The sequence below is a fragment of the Tachysurus vachellii genome, chromosome 12, assembly GCF_030014155.1.
Source record: "Tachysurus vachellii isolate PV-2020 chromosome 12, HZAU_Pvac_v1, whole genome shotgun sequence".
NCBI lineage: Eukaryota > Metazoa > Chordata > Actinopteri > Siluriformes > Bagridae > Tachysurus > Tachysurus vachellii.
In genome coordinates, this window is record NC_083471.1 from 22,134,661 (window position 1) to 22,158,605 (window position 23,945).

Consider the following 23,945-nt stretch of genomic DNA (forward strand, 5'->3'; position numbering starts at 1 on the left):
TTTCACTGAATTTAATTTGGATGAATAGGATTTAGTATGGAATGTTGTGAACTCTAGCTAGCTAGCCAGACAAAATCTGGTTTGACTGCTAGTTAATAATTTGCAGGTTTTTTTTAGGTATAAAGTTATTAAAGCCCATCCTCTTCTTTTCTATTAGTTCATGCTTCCATGCTTTCACTCTTCAAATTTCAAAGAATGTGTTACAGCAATTTTCTTTATCTTTAAGTATTTTTAACTCATTGCAAAAGGAATAAAAAACAAACTCTACCCCCATACACTCTCACTACATTTTCAAACACATTACTTTATAATCATACAATTCAATACCCGTAAGTACACTTTTAACATCAGACAGCTTCAGGTTTAATCTAAACCTTAACACCTAACAGTGAGAATGAGACCGAATACCTATCACTGCAACCTCTCTGTTGCTATGTACACTTTGTTTTTACCGAAGCAGTTTGTTCCGTGTCAGCTAGCTATTATGTTATGCTGAGTCATCATGCTAGCTAACATTTGAGAGGAATAAAGCTGTTGTTAGTTAGCCTTGGCTAATGTTTATATAAATTCCTTGGTTCTTTAGTAAAACTAAACTCTTTCTAAATTCTTTTTCTTCTGGGAATCTTTCTTGTACTTTTATTTTAAATAAATGTAAACTAGAATATTTTACCAAATCAAGACAGGAATGTAAGATTTTATACGTTTCTCCTTTAACTTTAAAGAATTTGTATCTATAATTTGAAATTGTAGTCTAAATATTTCTTTAAATAAGTGCACTTAAATACTTGATTTAAGAAGTTTTACTACTTTTTTTACATGTGTCTAATAATATATTGTGTCTCCTTGTGGAGTTGTGGCTTGACTAAGATGGGATAAGGAAATAAGCTTTTGGAAAAAAAAATACATTTAAATTAGCAGTATAGCTGTAGCTAGCAATATTAAGTAAGAATGAGGAAAATATTCTATGGCTGCTTGCTAATGCATTGATCATAGCCAATGAAAAAAAAGCTGACACATCTGGTAACACATCTGCCTGGCACCTCCAGGGTCAGGTGTTTGATTCCTGCTCTATGTGGAGTTTGCATTTTCTCCCAGTGCTTTGGGGGTTTCCTCCTGGCACTCCAGGTTTCTCTCCAGTCCAAGACAGTGTTGTAGGCTGATCAGTATCTCCATATTGTCTGTAGTGTGTGACTGTGTCCTGTGATGTCCAGGGTGTTCATACCAGCTTGTGCTCCGAGTCCACTGGGATAGACTCCTGGTTGGCTGCAAACCTGTGGAGGATAAGCACTACAGAAAATGGAGGAGGAGAAGAAGAAGAAGAAGAAGAAGAAGAAGAAGAAGAAGAAGAAAGCTAGCACGTCCTCCATTTTGGATATTCTGCACTGAAACAGAAAGAACTGTGTGTTCAGAGAACAAAAAAATATATATAATAGTTGTGAAGCTATTTCTCTTGGATGTGAATTAGTGTGTCAAACCTTGCCAAAGGTTTTCTCCCAAGATTTATTATTCTCTGTCCTGGCACTGAGGTGGTGAAATGAACTTCCCCTAGATGTCCAATCAACTGACTCAATGGCTATCTTCAAACAAGTGGTATGACTGATGGTATTCTTAGTGTGTGACCCAGTGAACCAGTATTGATGTATTTATTGATAGAAACTTCAAAAACTCTTCTGTAAGTGGATAAGGTCATGTGCCAAATGCCATAAATGTAAAAATATATTATCATTGAAAATCAAATGTCCTGACTGCAGCAAACACTCCTGAGTAATCTAGCTGGGATGAAGCAGAGCCATGAGACTACATTCAAACTACATTAAAGTCTTGTGTCCTTTAATCAATGATCATTCTTGCCAGCAAAATTTTAATTCAATCCAGTTTTATTTACATACTGTACACATACACAGGGACAGAGCAGCTTTACAGAAATGTGGAGGTAGAATTAATGTTCTCATGAGCAAACCAGAGACAACATGGAAAGGAAAATCTCTCTGAGATGACAAAAAGAAGAAACTTTGAGAGCAACCAGACCCAAAAGAGAACCCTATCTTCTTCTGGGTGACACCAGATTATAAATCATCAAAAAACTGTATTATGTAACAAGGCGAACGGTACTAAGAGTGCTGGAACAAGTCCTGGGATTAACACAAAACCGTCTTTATGAGTACAGCAGTAGTTCATAGGTCAAAAACTACAGTATCTGTGTGATAATTTGTTGAAACAAGCACAAGCCTGGGAGATAAAGTGTTTTGTTTTTTTCTTAGAGACCAGTACAGATAGTCATTCATCAAGAATCCGAATGCTTCATGCCTAGACTTGATATTCTACTCATTATATTGTTTTTCATGTTCATCTAGACAGCTATATGCACAGGATGAAGTCTTCCGTTTATCAAGCTAGGCAAAAAAAGTGTTTTGTTGGACTTTTCATTCACACATGCACAAGCGATAAAACATCACATTCAGAAGCCTCTCGCACTACAGGAGTACGCTTTGTATTATTGAGTATTAAGATAAGCATCCCCAGAGGCACACGTGCATTAGATAAACGTTTGCAGCCTCGTTTGCAAAAAAAAAGACAGAAGAGAGAAGAGAATAGGGAATTTTGGTTACTCAACATAAAGTGTTACATGTATGCTAACATAAAAGCTTTTTTTAAGCTTTTTACTATTTGTTTTTTTAATAGTAAATTGAAGTGGAAGAGGGTTTAAGTGCTTCGTAATGCCAGCCTCCAGATTGCAGTAAAGCTCAAAGCACAAAGAAACCCTCAAACCAGATGGACCGACATGTCTCACACTTTCCAGGTGGAAAATATTATCAGGAGGTCTGTCTGTGTTACGTTGCCAAGGACGAGCTGCTGCTGCAAACGTGTTCATTCCCAGCGACAAGAAGTTGTTCTGAGTATATTTTACTAAGGAACATGACGTCAAGATCTTTTTAAGCAGTAGGTAGCTTGGCAATTACAAAAAAAACCTTCTCCTGCCTGCTGTGTGTTAAAGGAAATGGGACCATTTTTGGTGAGAACTGTGAAACATGACCACTTTGATCTTCTAGAAGTACATTAACATTAACAGAATTGGAGTTTATGGCTCCTAATCAAGAAAATATTTAAAAATAGAGTAGTTATAACTGAAGCTCCACCTTCATCCTTGTTAAATAAGGAATAAAACTTGATAGAGGAAATGCAGCAGTAGGAAAATAATAAGCAACAGGTTACTAAGAAAGCAGAACGTTTTTCCATCCTGGTGACTTTCCTGTGACAGAAAACTGTTAGAAAGCACTGACATTGGAGGCTCCTTCCATAAAACTTACAAAAATTAATGACCATACTGTTTATTCATTCATTCATTCATTCATTCATCTTCTACCGCTTATCCGAACTACCTCGGGTCACGGGCTCAAGCGTCATTGGGCATCAAGGCAGGATACACCCTGGCACACCATACTGTTTATGATGTTGATAAATTAAGGAAAATACTTTACCCGATTTATTATTTATTTTTAGATTACATGATCAATATAAATAAATTATTACTGTGGAAACTATAACATAGAAAGAGCATATTAATATAAAACTTGAGCTAGTTGAGCTACAAACTTTATATCTGGCACTGTCACTGTCAGAGCTGCTGCTCTAGAAAAGTATAACTTATAAATATAAATTCAAATTATAACATATAAATTCCCATCTGTCTCCTTCTCTATTAGTGATGTCTTCTATTTATGTCTTTGATTTAAATCCCTTATTCTCGTTTTTGGTTTACATAGTTATGTTACATGCTAGGCTTATAAATAGCTGTATTGCTAGATTAGCAAAGCATGCTAACTGTACCAGCAACATATACTAACCTAGCTCATCAATGATGTTGCATTATTACTTACTTCCTAGCTTTATTTTTCTTTGTAATATCGCTTTATTTTTAATAGACATCGCATATGACAGGATCATATTAACAAGATTTGTATGTCAAACAGGAAATCGGAGCTAACTGCAGGTAGGAACTAATGTAATTGGGGAACGTTGAGTAAAAGCACTGCGATTTAATTTCCAATCTGTCTCTTTTCCCAAATCTGTCTACCCATTAATTCTCCAAACTTTGGCACGTCCACAATCACTCTCCAGTTAGCTGAGGGAATAATCTGAACTCACGGACTAGACTTTGTGCTAAGTGTCCATTACAGGACGTGCAGTACACACAGAGAGGACACTAACCAGATGGAGCCATTTCTGCATAATTATGTATTGGATAATCTCCAGGGAATAACCCAGTTTCTGTATAAAGCCCACTATCTCAGAGCCTGACCTGTTCCCTAATCACCTTCAGTTCTGTGTTTAACGGCACAAGCTGCGTTAACTACTAGTGACGGCCATAAATCAGGAGTACAGCCTGAGTTGTATGAAATACTGGAGCCGGTAAGCATGACCTGCTTAGAAAAAGAGACACAAAAAGGCATTTTTAAACCGATGTTTCCAAGTGAATCTAGTTTAAAGTCAACACTGTGTGTCAGTGTGCATTCTATACACTTTTGCTAATAAATTAATCATTGAGAATACTTCAAAAGCCATAAAGATTGCTCAAGAGGCATTTATTAGTGCTGAAGAGCCAGACAAGAGACTTCCACCTAATTAGACCAGCTCCTAATTCCGGCAGTGTGAATGGAACACAGGTGGAGTTCTTTCACTGATTGAGTCTCAGACTGGATATAAAGACCATGGCCACCTGTTTCAGAGAGTAACTCAACTCAAACTCTGTGAACCGCTATGTGTCCCAAATGATGTACTGTGCACTTACACTATGTGTTATGAACTATGTGTTATGTCGCAAAGCACAGTGCCTAAGTACAGTATGCGATATGGGGTGCACTTTATGTCTAACTTGTCCTGATTCACTGTTTACACAGCTAGTGTATTGAGTTTACAGACTTTGCTGTTCCCGTGTGTTTGTGTCACTTGTAGTTTGTCGCTTTTTGGAGTGCACTCCAGAGTTTATGGAAAATAAAAGCAGCTAACAATTATACCCTACAGCACACTATGCGATTTACACCCCTCACTTTAGTTTTGGGTTTATATAGTTATTTTACATGGCAGGCATATAACTAGCTTTATAGGCAGATTAGTAAAACATGCTAACTGCAACCCAATGTTTGGATTTTATTCTGTCATAACTAATTTGCAAAGAAGTAAGGAAATAAATCTGCTTAAATCTTGCTTGTCCTTCTGTCTCTTTATTGATGTAATTCTAAGTCTGTCGCACACACATGTACATAGTAAGTGAATAATCATCTGTCATGCCGTCACTTGCTATACTGATGTAAGTTAAGTATCTGTTGTTAGTTTAGAAAAACCCTGGATTGTTGATTTTAACATTCACTAACATCATGTGTAGTTTGACATGCAGTATAAACAACAAAAAATGTTAATTTGTGAGATAATAGATCACAGTAGTGGAAAAGTGAGCTTTAACAAGAGGAAAAGTTTTCACGGAAAAGCTCTGAAGGTTGGCTGAGCGCTCATTGTTATCAGATGTGATATACGATGCTACATTCCTTTTACAAGCTTCTCCGCCCGGTTCGGTTTCTTTATTCAGAATAGATCTGTGGATCATGAAAATTCACAATCATAACCTTCTGTCTTTAATGTGAATGCCTTCATTTTTGGAAAGGTAACACATGTGCACAATTTCTTGCTCAATTTTTTTTCTTCAGCAGGTCTTATAGTAGGTTCCTTCCAGTTGAGTTTGAACTGGACAATTCCGCAAATATTATACAAATCATTTATTTTTCTCGCTGTCTTTATTGACTTCTGTCAGGAAAAAGAAACATGAGTTTTTGTCTGAGGGGGGCACGGTGGCTTAGTGGTTAGCACGTTCGCCTCACACTGCCAGGGTCGGGGTTCGATTCCCGCCTCCACCTTGTGTGTGTGGAGTTTGCATGTTCTCCCCATGCCTCGGGGGTTTCCTCCGGGTACTCCGGTTTCCTCCCCCGGTCCAAAGACATGCATGGTAGGTTGATTGGCATCTCTGGAAAATTGTCCGTAGTGTGTGATTGCGTGAGTGAATGAGTGTGTGTGCCCTGTGATGGGTTGCCACTCTGTCCAGGATGTATCCTGCCTTGATGCCCGATGATGCCTGAGATAGGCACAGGCTCCCGTGACCCGAGGTAGTTTGGATAAGCGGTAGAAAATGAGTGAGTGAGTCAGAGTGAGTTTTTGTCTGAGCGCTCTCATGCATGTGCTTGGTCATTTATTGGTTATGGATCCAGATCAGATTTCTGTGTCCACACAGTACTGAAAAAATCAGATCTGCACTACATTAAGGTAGAAAATCTGATTTGTCTTTGGTAATGTAAATAAGTCTAAAATATGTGAGTTCATGTGAGTTGACCAGAATCCTTATTACCAATAACCAATGCTCGCATATGAAGGTTTATATCTGATTTGGAAAAATCTTAAATTTTGTGTTCACACAGCTAAAAGATCAATTTAGATCTGTCTTTCACTGAAGCAAAAAATAAAAAAATAAAAATCCAATTTGGTTGACTGTAATATAAAGATATTTTATAGCTCTTTACCCTTTAAAGCAGATTTATTCTTTCAAATGAAACCCAATAATCTCCCAAACCATTAAGATTCAGTGCTGCTAATGTAATGGCCTTCTCCTTATTAAAAGAAATTTGTAGTCATCACATCATAATAAAAAAGTGTCTCCATTTACAAAGAAACTTCTTTTGGAAAAAAAAAAAACAGGAAGAGAAGTGAATATCGTGGGCACACCATGGCTTGTTAGCAAGGGCAATGATATCAGTGAGTGAAGATGGCAATCACAGGCCACAAGCTGTGCAGGGCATATGGAAAGCTTCAGACTCCAGGCTTTCGTCAAAATTAATCCATCATATGAATGGATTAGTGTGTGGGAGAGAATTGAGTGCGTGGGATCTGGATGTGAGGCGATGAGGGGGTTGGTGTAGCAGTTTGCTGTCTTTTCACAGCAGGCAACAACCATGTTTAGATTCATCACAGCAGCTCACTTTAGCAGCGAGAGAATAACACACACAAGCATACTTCATCATTTAATAAGGCAATTCATCATTGTTATCCAATAAAACAGCACATTGAGCCTCTTGTTTGATTAGACAAGTCTCTTGCTTCTTCATTTCAACACATCATTCCACGGCCAGTTTTCCACCAGCGAATGCCAGGAAAACTGCTACAGTTTGTGTAGTAGGAATGAGGGGGATATTTAATGGACAAAGCAGAAAAGACATTCATTACACACTGAAAGTGCGATTATAAATGGGAGACTTGGATAGTTCAAATCCTATTAGACACGGGTCGATAGACTGATAATTAGAGGGGTCATGTTTTTTCCCCTCCCACGCCTGATGGGGCTTTGTGTCTGTCCTTGTCATTGTTCTGCAGATCTTACTGCCCTCTGCTGCACTGGCTGTGACATTATCCACTCTTTGGTCAAAACCCCCCAACCTAAGTAAATATGTCACGGCTTTAGCTCATATAAAATAACTTCCTATATTTGGTTCGATGTAGTCTTAAAAACATGTATCATGTTATGTATCATGTTAAGGGCTAAACAATGCCAAAGGTTCCTTTGTTGTCACCAGATTTCAGAAATATAATTCATTCATCAATACATCAATATCCTTCTCAGTCTATCCGGCACTTATCCTTGGAAAGATGGCGTGAGGTAGGAATACCGTCTGGGTGGGATACTAGTCCATCACATGGTACCACACATGCTTACACGTTCATGCCTTGGAGCAATTTATCATTTATGTTTTGGAAGGCAAGAGGAAACCAGACAAGCTGGAAGAAACCTACAGGACAACCTAAAACATCTCATTGATCCAACTATCTATTCTCTACACCACTTATGCTACTAGAGTTGAGGGGAACCTGAAGCCTATCCATTTGGACTCAGGGCACAAGGCAGGGTACACCCTGGATAGGATGCCGGTCTATTACACTACAGAACATTTAGAGATGCCAATCAACCTACAGCATCATTAAACTGGGGAGAAAACCAGAGTACCCAGGGAAGTCTCCCCGAGGCACGGGAAAACATGCAAATGGTGGAAAAGGTGGAAATTGAACCCTATCCCTGGAGTTTTAAGGCAACCATGCTAACCACCCCCGCCCCAACACCCCACCCCCAAATCCGAAACATCACACAGACAATAACCCAAGCTGAGGATTGAACCATGTAATGGTAGTAATGGTATACCGACATACCACCTCTTCACAAACATTATCTCCAGGTATTTCTGTATGCTCCTTTCAATTACTCCTTTTCACAGGAATGATTTATTTTTGGTGCACTTGTAAAGCATTTGCTCAGACCTTAAGACCTTTGAATCATCACAGTGCCAAAGCTGTCCATGTCTGGCAGTCCGAGAGAGCATAATTGGTTCTTATTATTGGCATTACTCTCTCTTCCCTGTGGACCAGAGTGACACTAGCCAGTAACAACGATCTGTGAGCTCACGTATACAGAAATGGCATTTAATGCTCTCCTCCAGTCCTGTTTAGCGTCCTATGACTTTGAATGAGGACCAATTTGAAATGGTTAGGAGGTTGAAATTGGTTTCATGAAATAAAAGAAAGAATTGCTGTATTTATTAACCACAACTACAGGTTCATCTCAATCTTTCGCCACAACATAAATGCAAATGTTAAAAAAATCAACGTAAATCCATCTACAGTACTTAGAACACAATACTTTGCCAATTCTGCTATAAATACACTTTCACTTCACAAATCATATGATTTTTGCATTACTGTGTGAATCCTTTTTAAACTCTTATATCTGAAATATCCTTTATTATGAGACATCGATCCCGTTACAGGCTAAAACTGTACAATTTAGTGTATTGCTATATTCACTCAACCCTGAACACATTCACTCCACTTTCAGGAAAAATGTTATAATAATTCACAAAAGGAAGTTGCATCACCCAAATTTCCTAAAAATCATGGGAAGAAATGATCTCTAGTTCTTTTATTTCTTTATTTTAAAAGCAAAATGCAGCCACCAAAGAAATCTAAAACAAAAAATGCATTTTTTTAAAATAATTTTTGATTTCTTGGGATAATTTTAATAATAATTTTAAAGAAACCAAATCCTTTTATACATAAAGTGGAGTTTATGCTTGTGGTCCGGATGCACGTAAGCAGGAGCGTAGTGTTGACAGTGTGGTTCTGAGATTCAGCAGCAGGGAGGATGATTTATAAGGAGCTGGACATCCTGCTTCATACATCCGGCACTGATTACAGTAGCAGAACTCACGAGGGAGACGATCCAGTCCCTACTGAAGGTAGGAAGACACTCAGCGGTATATTTCAAGGCTTTCCGTAGCTCTGTCTCTGTCATTCTGCCTGTGATTGGAAAATCAATTTGCAATCATTTGATTCCTTAGATCTTAGAGAGAAATGGAGCTGTCGGACAGAATAGCCATTAAACAGGGGTTAGTGACGTGACATACAGCTAAGTACGGTGACCCATACTCAGAATTCGTTCTCTGCATTTAACCCATCCAAATGCACACACACAGCAGTGAACACACACACACTGTGAATACACACACACCGTGAACACATGTGTTGTTGGGGGGGTTCGGTGCCTTGCTCAAGGACACCTCAGTCGTGGTATTGCCAGCCCGAGACTCGAACCCACAACCTTAGGGTTAGGAGTCAAACTCTCTAACCATTAAGCCACGACTTAAATACTGTAGAAACTATTGTCTTGAAACTATACAACTATACTGTTTAGGTCATATGGTTCTGAAGAGTTTAGAGTGACATCATTGAAATTTAGACGAAATTTACGTAATTAAAACGAACCTAATACCAGATAACTCGACTGCAGTAAAGCTAGCTTCCTTTCTCCGTAAGGAAATTGCCAGCTAATAGATGATTGGCCATAAATATCAGGCCATCACTCAGATGTTATTTTTATTTAAATGAGAATCTGATTAGCAAGTATATAGCTAGTTAATTGTCCAGCTAGGTTTCTAGTTGTGTGCATTTAGTAACAGCCTGTTTGTATCTATGACATTTAATGCAAATACATTCACATTAAACAGACCTACTGTAAGAAGACTAAGACTAGATCTAGTTGGTGCCTTGGAACAACTCGATATAATAAAAGAATAGCAAGAAGTTAGGTTACTTATAGGTTGGGGAATCGTTAATTAATTAAAGTAGTAAGTACGTAATGCATTTGTTGTTTTTTAATTATTCATTGAATTATTACAAATGGTTTACATTTCCATTAAGTCTTTGCACGGGAGCTCAGGTAAATTTGACATCAACAGTTCATTCATTCATTCATTCATTCATTTTCTACCGCTTATCCGAACTACCTCGGGTCACGGGGAGCCTGTGCCTATCTCAGGCGTCATCGGGCATCAAGGCAGGATACACCCTGGACGGAGTGCCAACCCATCGCAGGGCACACACACACACTCTCATTCACTCACACAATCACACACTACGGACAATTTTTCCAGTGATGCCAATCAACCTACCATGCATGTCTTTGGACCGGGGGAGGAAACCGGAGTACCCGGAGGAAACCCCCGAGGCACGGGGAGAACATGCAAACTCCACACACACAAGGCGGAGGCGGGAATCGAACCCCCAACCCTGGAGGTGTGAGGCGAACGTGCTAACCACTAAGCCACCGTACCCCCGACATCAACAGTTAATTGACAAATTATCAGCCAATTAAAATCTCACGCCAGTACAAAAACGTCATGTTTTCATTGAGTTTTAAAATGACCAATTTAACCGATTTGCTACACGCATAGACATTATTGCACTACAGCATGCTGGGGTTTTATCTAGTGATTCCAGGGACAATGGTTGGTTTTAATAGTGTATTGAAGATAAAAAAAGAAATAAAAAATAATAACTAAAATCAAAAAATGTCTTCTAGTTTAGGATACGTCCACTTTAGGTTCTGAATACAGATACAGATACGGATAAATGCAAACATTTACACTTGCAGTAGAATGACTGTTGCATGACAATACACTAAAGTCCCAGGAGTGTTTAATTTTGTGAAGATCAACTACACAACAAAGGGAATTATTTGAAGTGAAAAATCCTTACCGCTGACTCACTGCAGAAATCGTTCATTCAGTCTCATGCAACGGGGAATACTTTCAAAAGATATTATGGTCCTTCCCTCCTTAATAATAGTGTCTGCATGCACTTTGTGTGTTTGTGTGTGTGTGTGTGTGTGTGTGTGTGTGTTAGGGATCAACGCCTGGGACACCACTGAACTCTGTTTGCAGCTGCTACACTTATTCCAGCTTGGCTTTGTTCAGCATGGCTGAGGTCAGGGCTTCCCCAATGACATCACTGGTCAGCTGATGGTCCAGTTTCCATTATTCTGTATCAGGAACAAAGGATTTCCCCTCCACCATGTCATTCACTGTGTTATGTAGGATTGTCAGCATGTGCTGTCCGAGGCGGAGACCATTTCAGAGATTAAACGTAACTTAAATGGATTAGACCAAGCAAATTTACTGCTCATCTATGCAGAGTAACATTTTAAAAAGTGAATTATTCTAAAATAAAAATGTACTTGAAATTCTTGAAATGTACTGTTATTTTCTTTGCTACATCTATTTTCGAGACATTATATTCCATTCCAGGTACTACGGTCATACTTAATTAGACAAGACTTTACCAATCTTAGATTAGAATTGCAGAGGATTTATCTAATGAACAGAAACAATCAACCATTTTAAAAGCGTGTGTTCAATCACAGTCGGAGGAAATAAAATTCCATATCGACAGACAGAGGATATTGTTTTCACACTCGAGAAACATTCATACTATCAAATTAAATACTACAATATGACTGCTGAACAATCGAACTTGAGAGAATATGATTTAGCATTCATTTCTCTCCTCCTTACAAACAAATTCTGTTCAAATCGCTTTTCTTGGGCATTGGACATTCCTAGCTTTGGTCAATTCTGTCCAATCAGCAGGCTGCATATGAGTAAGCTCGAACAGAAAAGTATTCGCCCCAGAGACTGGTGTTCCACTTCTTCCTGGGAATGGATTGTTTTCGTGTCATCTAGGTGTGAGAACTGTGCTCTAAGCACAAACCCGAATTTGCTTCGATATCTCGAAGGCCATGAAATAATTCACATGAAATTATTCATGAGATGTCTACTTGAAATATTAAATCAGTATATTAATATGTGGTCATGGTTTATGAAACAATAACCACCTTCTGACCTCAAAGGCTGTGTAAATCACAATCCCAATCCTAGCACAGGTGCTGAGGATAAGTCTAGCACATAAGGCTGAATTTGGAACGAAAATATATCCATAGAGAGACAGTTAATAAGTGAGTAAATAAATTGGCACCAACTTGCTTGGCATGACAGGTTTGCAGCTCACTATTTATACAGGATCTGTGGAGAAAATTTGTTATAAAGTTCAGATATTGATCCTGTTACTCCAGTCAGCTGCTGGCAGTATCTCAAACCTCATAAAACTCTCCCATATGAGCTAGAGTACTTTTTATTTAGTATGAGCAGCATGGTGTGGTACAGCAGGTAATGCTGTTGCCCTACAGCTCCAGGGTTACAAATACACACATACAGTATATAAATATATATAAAAAAAAAGGTTTCTCTCAGGTCTCCTGGCCTGGGCCCAGGATTAAGCCTCTAAAATCAGTTTAAATTGAATTATTGCAGGTCAGCTCTCCAGGAGGTTCGGAGGAGACTGTAATAAATGGTGATTAGGTTTTGTATAATCGCTACAATATGGCTGCTACCTTAAGGCTTCAAGCAAACCAGTCTTCAAACTTAGTAAGTGTTAAAAATGTTTTATGATTCCCGTCACCGAAGCCTCCTGTGCTGCTATTTCGCAAAAGAAAAAAAAAATAAAGGTGGGTAGGACGGCGACAGTAAAGCGATTTCGTCTGGAGTAGTCTCGCTTCAGATCTGAAACTGTATAAAAGCACAGCACTCTGGGACGAATAACGAAAGAAGTCGGCGGACTGTGAATGTGAAGAAGTGATGCAGTTGCGTAATGGGATGCAGTGAAGGAACCGTGTGAAGGTTAATCAATAGTGTTTTCTGCTTAGGACCTAGGACTCGGCTTTCAGGGAGCAAACACAGATGGCAAACACGCTCTAATGAGGTCTTCTGCAGAATCACAATAACTCTACACTGATCCATATTATATCCCAGACCAGCGAAATGTCGAGTTTTGAAACCCAAAGAAATGAAAGAAAACATTGTTTGATGAACAGGCTTTAAACATGAGGTACAGTAGAGGATATTAATTGGCAAAAAAAAAAAAACAACAAAAGTTTGTTAGCAGCTACCAAAAATCATTCATTCATTCATTCATCTTCTACCGCTTATCCGAACTACCTCGGGTCATGGGGAGCCTGTGCCTATCTCAGGCGTCATAGGGCATCAAGGCAGGATACACCCTGGACGGAGTGCCAACCCATCACAGGGCACACACACACTCTCATTCACGCAATCACACACTACGGACAATTTTCCAGAGATGCCAGTCAACCTACCATGCATGTCTTTGGCCCAGGGGAGGAAACCGGAGTACCCGGAGGAAACCCCCGAGGCACGGGGAGAACATGCAAACTCCACACACACAAGGCGGAGGCGGGAATCGAACCCCCAACCCTGGAGCTGTGAGGCGAACGTGCTAACCACTAAGCCACCGTGCCCCCCACCAAAAATCACAGATAGTTCAAATTTCGAAATAACAACATGAAAGTTAAAAACAACAAAACATCCAAGACATTGCACCCTGAAAACAAAATTGAAGAAAGTCATCGTACCTGATTTCCATCACAGTCTGTTGGTGGCCATACAGCATCTGGTAGTAATCAAAAAGCATTTCAGACTCTGGATGTCTGGGGAAAAAAATGGAAACTATTTCCACCGACTTAAGTAATGGGACGTCATGTAAGGTAATGGGATTCAGGTGTGCATCGCAGACGGTCAGAACATAACACAGTTCTGTAAAACATGTCCTAATCGACGTTAGATAAAATAAATTTACCTGAAGATCCATTTGCGGAAATATACTGGCGCCTATGCATTAATGGTCTGAGTGGTAATCAAGACGTTTAGTCTGCTGCCTGTAGTGGAGCCTGGACCTGTTTTCATGGTTTACATTTAGGGTTCATTTCATTATCCGTTTTACATGCAATGATACCGGAATCTGATGGACATCTAGTCCTGCACCTCTGTTTCCACATAGATTTGGAAACCTTGTCGCTTCATCCCAGATTTAAAAAAAAAATCTCCTTGCATCTGATTCCATATGGAAAGTGTTTCCTAACCACTGCACAAAATTTTGGGTTGCAACATAAACAATTTCCAAATTCTATGAAAGTTGGTTAAGAGAAAAGGCCATGAGTAATTGTGCTTAGGGTCAGTAAAAGTTCAGGATATGAAAATTTAGTTTAGAAATGTTTTGATAATTGAAATTTAGTAGTTAAATTCAATTTAATTTTATTTGTATTGCACTTTTACCAACGGACAAGTAGCTTCTTGACATAAATATACAGATTCAAATTAACAATTACGACATTTAAAATTCTAATTTATACTTATCCCTAATGAGCAAGCCAGAGGTAACGGAGGTGATGAAAAACTCACTGAGACAACATGAATATCGTAAGAGAAAGCAGACTCAAAATGGAACCTATGCTTACCTGGGTGACACCGGAGGGTGTGATTATAAACCATTTACTTATTTAAAATTATATATATATATATATACAAACATATATATATATATATATATATATATACATACATATATATATAAATATATATATATATATATATATATATATATATATATATATATATATATCTGCGATGGGTTGGCACTCTGTCCAGGGTGTATCCTGCATTGATGCCCGATGACGCCTGAGATAGGCACAGGCTCCCCGTGACCCGAGGTAGTTTGGATAATCGGTAGAAGATGAATGAATGAATGAATATATATATATATATATATATATATATATATATATATATATATATATATATATATATATATATACTCACTCACTCTCTCACTCATTTTCTACCGCTTATCCGAACTACCTCGGATATATATATAGTGAGTATGCATATATACATATATATATATATATAGGGGAGCCTGTGCCTATCTCAGGCGTCATCGGGCATCAAGGCAGGATACACCCTGGACTGAGTGCCAACCCATCGCAGATATAGATATATATTTTATATATAAATATATATATATATATATATATATATATATATATATATATATATATATATATATATATATATATATATATATATATAGTCAAATACAATTGTGTAACCAGGAGCCTTTGGGCAACTTATGAGTATGAGCATCAGTGTAATTTTTATATTCGTTACAGTTTTAACATAAATTTCCTCTGGCTGATCCTTACCGGAGAGCAAAAACAACCGTGGCAGCAGCAGTACAAAGCCACCGCTGTGGTCCCCGGTGGCAATAAGTTGCTGTTAATCTTGCAAGATGTTAAATTTCACTAGTGTCTAGCAACTTAAAGAAGCTCAAGTCAACTTTCACAGCATGAGGGTGTTTCTGTTCTACCACGTTTACTAGAGTTGTTGATATTAAACCACATTCACTTACCCCTAACTGTTTTAAACAAAATTCTCCTTACAAAAGTAAGGAATAAAACACTCGGTGGTCTGCTGTGAAAATATTCTATAACAAGGTGGTGTGATGCTGCTTGCCTGAAGCAGAGTTTTTCAGCACCTACATTTTTACGTATTAAAGAAGTACACATTGTACATTTCTGTGTTTTTATAGTATTAAGTAAGTTTGAAGTTTGAATGTGCCGTTGCTATAGAAACTATAATGTGTGGTTTGCATAGCTCGATCCATCCTGAGGACTTTTCCATGTCAGAAGATTTACAGCTTCGCCTCTGACTATTTAGAAGTGCTGACACTGGAGACAGATAAATAAGATGTTAGATCATTAACCAGCATCTTCTGACCAATCAGAATTGAGCCTTCATCACTGATGTGGTTTAAATTTAAATTTTATAGACCAGGGATCTTATTCATAAAGACACCAAGAATGATCTCAGAGAACTCCTAATTTAGCTTCTAAGTAGGAATCGTATCTTAAGAGTGATTCAGGACCAATCTAAGAGCAGCTCTAAACAAGGAGAATACAGCAACTTTAATTTTATGGAGGAGGCGGGGCTTAACCTGTTACTAGGTATGACACATTTTTCTGAAGACTGTTATTGGTTGTCCAATAAAAAAAGGAGCTCTTTTAAAATCTGGTCTATTATAAGCCTTCACTTTGTCTCTGTGTTAATATATTTGAGACTATATTGTGTAGGGATTGCGTTCGTGACTGAAAATATTAGAGATCTATATGTTACTAATGGGGGGCACGGTGGCTTAGTGGTTAGCACGTTCGCCTCACACCTCCAGGGTCGGGGTTCGATTCCCGCCTCCGCCTTGTGTGTGTGGAGTTTGCATGTTCTCCCCGTGCCTCGGGGGTTTCCTCCGGGTACTCCGGTTTCCTCCCCCGGTCCAAAGACATGCATGGTAGGTTGATTGACATCTCTGGAAAATTGTCCCTAGTGTGTGATTGCGTGAGTGAATGAGTGTGTGTGTGTGCCCTGCGATGGGTTGGCACTCCGTCCAGGGCGTATCCTGCCTTGATGCCCGATGACGCCTGAGATAGTCACAGGCTCCCCGTGACCCGAGGTAGTTCGGATAAGCGGTAGAAGATGAATGAATGAATGAATGAATGAATGTTACTAATGTAATGTAATGTAAATGTAAACATTTCCAACACAGCACAGAAATGTCATAGAGACAAATTATATCATTACCGCCACTATGGCATTTCAGCTCTGTTTCTGAGATGTTAGCGTATCTCTAAATGCCACAGTGGCAGAAATGATATAATTTGGCGCTATGACATTTCTGTGCTGTGTCTGAGATGTTTTCTCTAATATGATTGTTCAATAAAATAATCCATACACTATCTAATCCGTATCATCTTATTAACTCACTATCATTATTAAATATCATATACAACACATTTCTTATCCATCTTCACCTTTCCGCCATTTATTTCCTCTGATAAAGAAACTCTTAATCCTCTTAAAAGTCTTCCTCACTTTTTGACCTTATGAGCTCCTTTAAGGGTTAAGATGCTTTATGAAGAACTTTTATCTTTAATGCTATCTTCTCTTTCATTTTAAGGGGAACGCCCACATTTCTAAGCATGTTCTTAGAATATCACTGTTAGAATATCATCAATAGGAGAATTCATTACTGAGAAATTTTATGGATACGAGCCCAGATATTTGAATTTTATTATTTAACTGATAATATTTTGGAAATCTTGTTTTGTCATAATGTTCAGATGTTTGCTTTCTTGTTAGAAAGCACCGAGCGCTAATCAGACATGTATCAGCAATGACTTAAAGTCTTTCTGAACATGTTTAGAGAGAATAATTCTTTATAGTGGTGACTGAAAGTCCAAATCGTGTGACTGCCAGACAGGCGCTAGTAAGCGAATCCCTTAATCTGGAACTGCTCCGCTATGTGCTTGGACCCCTAATGGACTCAGAAATAAGATCTTCAGAATAAATGACTTCTTAAGAACCATTATTCAATTTCAAAATCTCATCCTTGAGAACATTCAAAATATGACATCAATGACTTATGTGTATTTATAAAGCCGTATCAGCTCCATCGTGCAAGTATTCAGAAGGAATTGCGTGACATAAACACCTCATTTTGTGAATGTCCAAAATAGGCAAAGTAATTCTCCAGGAGTGTGTGGTTAATCATTCAGTTGCAATGTGCTTTTCGTTTGTATACGACTCCGGGAAGTACACCATTAGCAGCGAGGGCTACAGACCAGAGTGAGGTCATTCCTTTCGTCACTCTCAGTGGAGCAGATACATTCATTCCCTTTAGAGTTCTCCGGCTACTGGAAGAAATGTGGAGGTTGAAACACTGAGTCAGAGGGGGAAATCCATCACATCGCTCTGTGTTTGTCTTTCTGCAGAGAGTCATTCCAGCTTAAAAAAAAAACAAGCATACAGCATGGGTCAGTGAGCATGGCAGCAGTTATGAGGTCAGCAGGATGACTGAACACACCAGGTTAATTTTTTTATTTTTTTTTCACATTTCTTGTATTTACATTGACTACTACAGTAACCTAGCATCTTATGTTTACCATTTTATCGAGTGAATATATCTGTTATTTTCACTATTTTTACGTTCATTAATTATAAATGTTTTGTACCTGTTTCATTTCTTTGTATTAATGAATGAAAATTTCCTTTGATGATTTTTGTTCAGAAGTATAATTAGCATATTTAGACCCATCTAAGTACATCACAGTGATAAAACTCTGATTTGACAAAGATATAAAATGAAATTCAAAGAAACAGCTTGTCCTTTTTTTTTTACTCCTAGGTCATGGGCCAGACATTTGAATACAGGACCAGCTGTTAGACTATAAATTTGACACCAAAAAGTTATAAATAAATAAATAAAAATACAGTAAATATTATTACAGTATTACAACTATTATTAATACAGTAAAAAATATAATATAATTTTTGTCTTCCACATGATTAGTTTTTAGTTCTTGCTGATTTTTTTAATTGATTTTATTATATATATATATATAAAATTATTATATATTTATATTTATTTATTTTTTTTTAGGAACTACAGCAGCACCATGAAAAAAAAAAATGCATATAAAGTGGAGGCTGGGGCTGATTTCTTTCTAGCCCTGTGTGTAGATTCACAGTCTATTAGTAAACGTCAGGTCAAGTGATTACACAGAGTCAAATGCCCAGTGAGGGCAATTTATTTAAGCTCACTTTATTGACACAGCCATAACACTTCATTGACAATTTCTAAATGTCTTTTGAGGAAAAAGTTAAACTAAATAAAAATTGTACAACTCAGGAGTTGTTAGTTTTGTGTTTGGAATGAAAAAGCTAGTTAATGTATTTTGCTGTTTTTCTGTTTTATATGTTTGGTATACTAAGAAGTTGTATTGTGAATCTGACATCTTAGGAGACAGTGTGCAGTGTGTGTGTGTGTGTGTGTGTGTGTGTGTGTGTGTGTGTGTGTGTGTGTGTGTTTGTGTGTAATAGTTTAATCCGTATTATATGCAATAAGGCTCCCTAATCAGTCCCTCCAGGAGTTTTTTCACATTTCTTCATCCAGGGTTTTTTTGCCAGAACAAAATTCATACCAGTGAAGACATAAGTGTAATTTTTTTCTGTGATAGCTGCGCTCAGGGACAGGATGTGGTACCATGTTGGTTAAGGTGTTTGACTGTTTGGAACATCATGAGCTCGAACCACAGGATCACCGAGCTGCCTCTCCTGGGCCCCTGAGCAAGGTCCTTAACTCTTAATTGCTCAGCTGTATGATAGAGATAAATGTAGGTTGCTATGGATGAGGGTGTCTGCCAAATGGCTTTGTGTTGTGATGATGTTGCACAATGTGTCTTGGCCCAAATCTGCTAAAAAAAAAAAAAAAACATATTTGTAATATAGTTCTAAAAAATTGTAATCTTTTCTGCTTGTTTTTGTGTTCATTTCCATGATCGCAAAATCTTAGATGAGCTGGCTTATAGTTTTATAATGGTATCAGTAGTTACAGTAGAAATTCTCTAGTATTTAGGATTTCCCATTACCCTGCGCAGCTGTCATGTCGCTGACCCACGTTCATTAATGTGTATTTGTACAAAGCAACGCACCATGCCGTTAGGTCTTAACGACACCTTTAGGCATGCCACATTCTTCACCACTCTCCTAGCTTTGTGTATCCCAAGGCCTGTAAATACATCAGCGCTGCACAGGTCAGTGACTGAACAGTCAATACTTCTCAATTTATGTCTTAGAAACAAGCAGCAATGTGCTTTAATGTTATGCTTTTCACTTTTTAGGCAGACGTCAGAAAAGGCAAATAGTAGCATTGCACGAGTCATAACATGGTCAAATATTAAAAGAAACAGTGTTGTCTTGTGCTTGAGAATTCCCCGGTTTATTACAGCATGCTCCAGGAGGGCATGTTGAGTTCACCACATGTCAGAAATGTCCACTTCTCTGCCTTTCTCTATTTCTCTGCAGGACCATCATGAGACAGTAGCATTTTTCCTTCTCTGGATCCATCTGTTGTAAAATAGTGTGACTGCCCAAATACGTCCACACCTACTGCTGAGCAGAAGTGCTTCCTACCGATAACTGTCATTATCTCTGCACTGAATGCTCACCCATGCAAAAGTACAAAAGAAATCTATTTTTTTTTTTTTTAAACTATAAATCTCTCTGCTGATGTGTAAAGACGTGTAATTATCTCACAGAAAAAACAACGACTCGACTGCACGACTCGATTTGGAGTACTTATTTATCCCTAGGGTTAGGGTTAGGGTTAGAATAAAACCGACGTCCATTTGCCATCAATTAACATGTTTATAATCAATATGTGACTTGTAGGCATGTTTGAGGAGTTCACATGTAAGTGATCATATCACCATGGAGTTCACCATGTTACACCAAGAAGTTGCTTAGTAACATGTGGGGGATGTGGTAACCTTGTGTCTAAGGTGTTGGACTACCAATCAGAAGGTTGAAACTCGAATCCCAGGAGCACGAAGCACTACTGGGCCCCCGAGCAAGGCCAGTTGTATAAAGTGAGATAAAATATAAGTCGCTCTGGATAAAGGTGTCTGGTAAATGTAAATGCTTAGTAGATAGTTAATGGCGCTGCAGGTTCCTAGTAATAATTCATCACTTACCTGAAGGTGAATGTTACTGGTTAGATTTTCATGTTTCCTTAACCCTAAGGTTGTGGGTTTGAGTCTCGGGCCAGCCACGACTGAGGTGCCCTTGAGCAAGGCACCGTACCCCCCAACTGCTCCCCGGGTGCTGCAGCATAAATGGCTGTCCACTGCTCCGGGTGTGTGTTCACGGTGTGTGTGTGTTCACTGCTGTGTGTGTGCGCACTTTGGATGGGTTAAATACAGAGAACAAATTCTGAGTATGGGGCCCATTCTTAGCCGTATGTCACGTCACTTTTACTTTTCACTTTCACTATATGGTTTCTGGCCCCAGTTTGTTGTCATTCTCAAAAATCAGGCATCATGAATGTGTGATATATTGTGATGTGCTGATTTACTGCCAGTAGCCAAAGAGAACGAAGAAAAAAGAGTCTTGTTAGAACCGTCTTAAAGTCATTTTAGAATCATCATAGAATCATCTTAGCGTTGTTTTATTCATCTTAGAACCATCCTAGAGTCACATTTTGATTGTTCTTAGAGTCATCTTATAATCGTCTCAGAATCATCTGAGAGTCGTGTCAGCATCATCTAAGAGTTCTTTTAGATTTTCTTTTAGTGGTCTTAGAGTTGTTTCAGAGTTGTTTCATCTTGGAATTGTCCTAGAGCCTTCATAGAGTCTAAGATGACTACGATGACTAAAGCATGGAAAAAACAACTCTAAGACGTCTACACAAAACTCAGTGGAGAGCAATGAGCACAGTAATGGCAAAACATTCATAAGACGTGCTAAGGGATGAAATGAACACATCCTTATTACCTTCAGATCACTTTGGAGAATGTTTCTGTTTACGCGAGCCCATCTTCAGCACAAGCCCAGATCACTCTAATTGATGATCTGGGCAGGACATAATAATGTGGTTTAAATGCAGGTCTATTGTTAGAGGGTTTTCGTCATTTAATCTGACATGGAGAACGCTTTATCCCAGAGTTTATTACAGAATCCGCTTTTATTGGGATCATGTCGTACAGTGTGACATGTAATAAGGTTAACAGACTTCTGTAATCACACAGATAAAAGCCAGACACTAAAACAATGCTATGTTTTTCATTCATTCTGTGGGTCATCTTTCTCCATTTTTGTCCTTAGCTGTCTCCTGGGACAAGAACCTTTCTGTTCTTTTCTTTATTATATCTTCAGATCCATGACAGAACCTATACTTTCTCTTTCTTTAAGGTGCGTCTGCTATTCCTGAGCTGACCCACTTTGCTAGTTTGTCATGTTTTTCATTATCTTGTCAAGTGCCTCTGAAGCCAAGACATGTGTCAGGCTTTAAATGCGAGCTTTTTTTCCCTGACGAAGGACAGCCATCGAGACGGTACACGCTACTCGATTTCAGCCATAAAAGATCACAAACGCCACACCGTGTCTCAGTCAACCGGCTGTGATTTGCGACAAAGCACCAACATCTGTGTTGCAGCCTTCTCCTTGCAGTATGAGCGTCGAGCAGGCCCGCCATAAACCCAGACTTTAAGACATTTCCTAATGAAAGGCAAACTTGACCTCTTCCTCGGCTGATGGTTTCCTCACGTCTTCCAGGGCGCACGTGTGAAATCGTCTGCAAATGTGGAAGACAGAAGCTTAGCACCATGTGTGTCCAAATGCTTGATCAGCAAGAATGTAGAACCTCGAACAAAAACAGTAGCCGCTGACAAGAAAAACACAACCGGTTACTACCTCAAAACCCAGAGGAACTGCCGCCTCAAGAAAGGAAAATAACGCCTGTGTGTCGAGGCATCTGAAATACATACACTCCTCCACATCTAAAGGGAGCAAACATTTCAAAAAGAGACTAATGTTCCTGAGGTTACAAAACCACGTTATAACCACAGAATTAAGGGTTTATTATAGACGCAGAGGAACACAAGAACATCTTCCAAGCAGGAACTGATTTTTCTGAGGTTGAAGAATTACTTCGAAACTCAAGGACTGAAATCAGAGGTTGGTTAAGAAACCGTCGGGACGTTGGAAGGTTTTCTTCAGACCTTTACTTATCAAAATAAAATAAATTATTTTATAGATGAAACGCTGTAATGGGCAGATCCATAAAGCTCTCAGTGGCCTGGGTGAACTTTTCACTGTTCTGCAGAATGTCTGAGGAATGATCTGTGGTCAGACTGTGCTTTTTAATTATTTTTATGCTAAGAAAGCGAACATCGAAATTATATTTAATGTGGTTTTGCAACATCACTGGAATAAACAAATCTCACAACGGAACAGCGAGACACATCAATAACTTGGCAAATTTCAACAAGGTTCTTCTTGTGAAATGTGTTTGTTTACATATTTGTTTCTCTGTGCATGTAATGATTCCTGGAATCTGGAACCTTCCTTGAAATCCTGCCACAAAGAACTTCCTCGAGGAACATTAAAGGTCCTACAAGTATTTTTTTCCCTCTTTTAGAGTCTATAATGAACCATTACGTTCGCCAGATTTATTGGAAATATACTGAGATGGAAATAATCTGTACATTTAACATAATATGTGCTCAGTAATGTGGCGAAGTAAAATACACAACTTCTTATGTAAGCAAGTGACAAGGAATTCTTCATATGGGCAAATAATCCATAAATCACGTGTAAAGGTTACACGTGAAAGTAAAAACACAGGCACTAGATGTGAAAGGTGAGAAATGTGTGAGACATGCCCATAAACCACTTGTGTAAAATTTAGCAGTGAAGTATGTGTCACTTTTGTGTAGGGGCTGTAGTACATTAAAACACCCTTCTTCTGCAGGGGAACTTTTTTGGTTGGTTGTAAATCATTTATGAAGCACCATACATCATGTTAAGTGCTTTTAGAAAAGTGTTGGGTTATCTGATACTCTTTAAAAAATTGTTAAGTTCTTATTTGTTTAACCTTTTTACCAATACACTTGTGGAACGGACATCGACTTACGGGACATTTTCAATCAGTACAAACAACTGAATTATTTTATTCAGGACTCTGTCGGCTTTCAGCGTGAGATGTGTGTTTTTTGCCCCCTGTTGATAACCTTACACAGAATTTTAGCGGTTGAAGATAAACACCTTGGGGCATCTCAGAGAGCA

The 23,945-nt window shown here is 38.5% G+C and overlaps 1 protein-coding gene across 1 annotated transcript in view; it reads right to left on the bottom strand.

The window, feature by feature from the left end:
- Window positions 1-1,121: 1,121 nt before the first annotated feature.
- Window positions 1,122-23,945, bottom strand: part of traf2a (Tnf receptor-associated factor 2a) — a 47,420-nt gene continuing 24,596 nt past the window's right edge. The window contains exon 10 of the mRNA XM_060884050.1: window positions 1,122-1,271. Coding sequence (XP_060740033.1) covers window positions 1,161-1,271 — 111 coding nt within the window. The 3' untranslated portion in view covers window positions 1,122-1,160. The remainder of the gene's footprint in view (window positions 1,272-23,945) is intronic.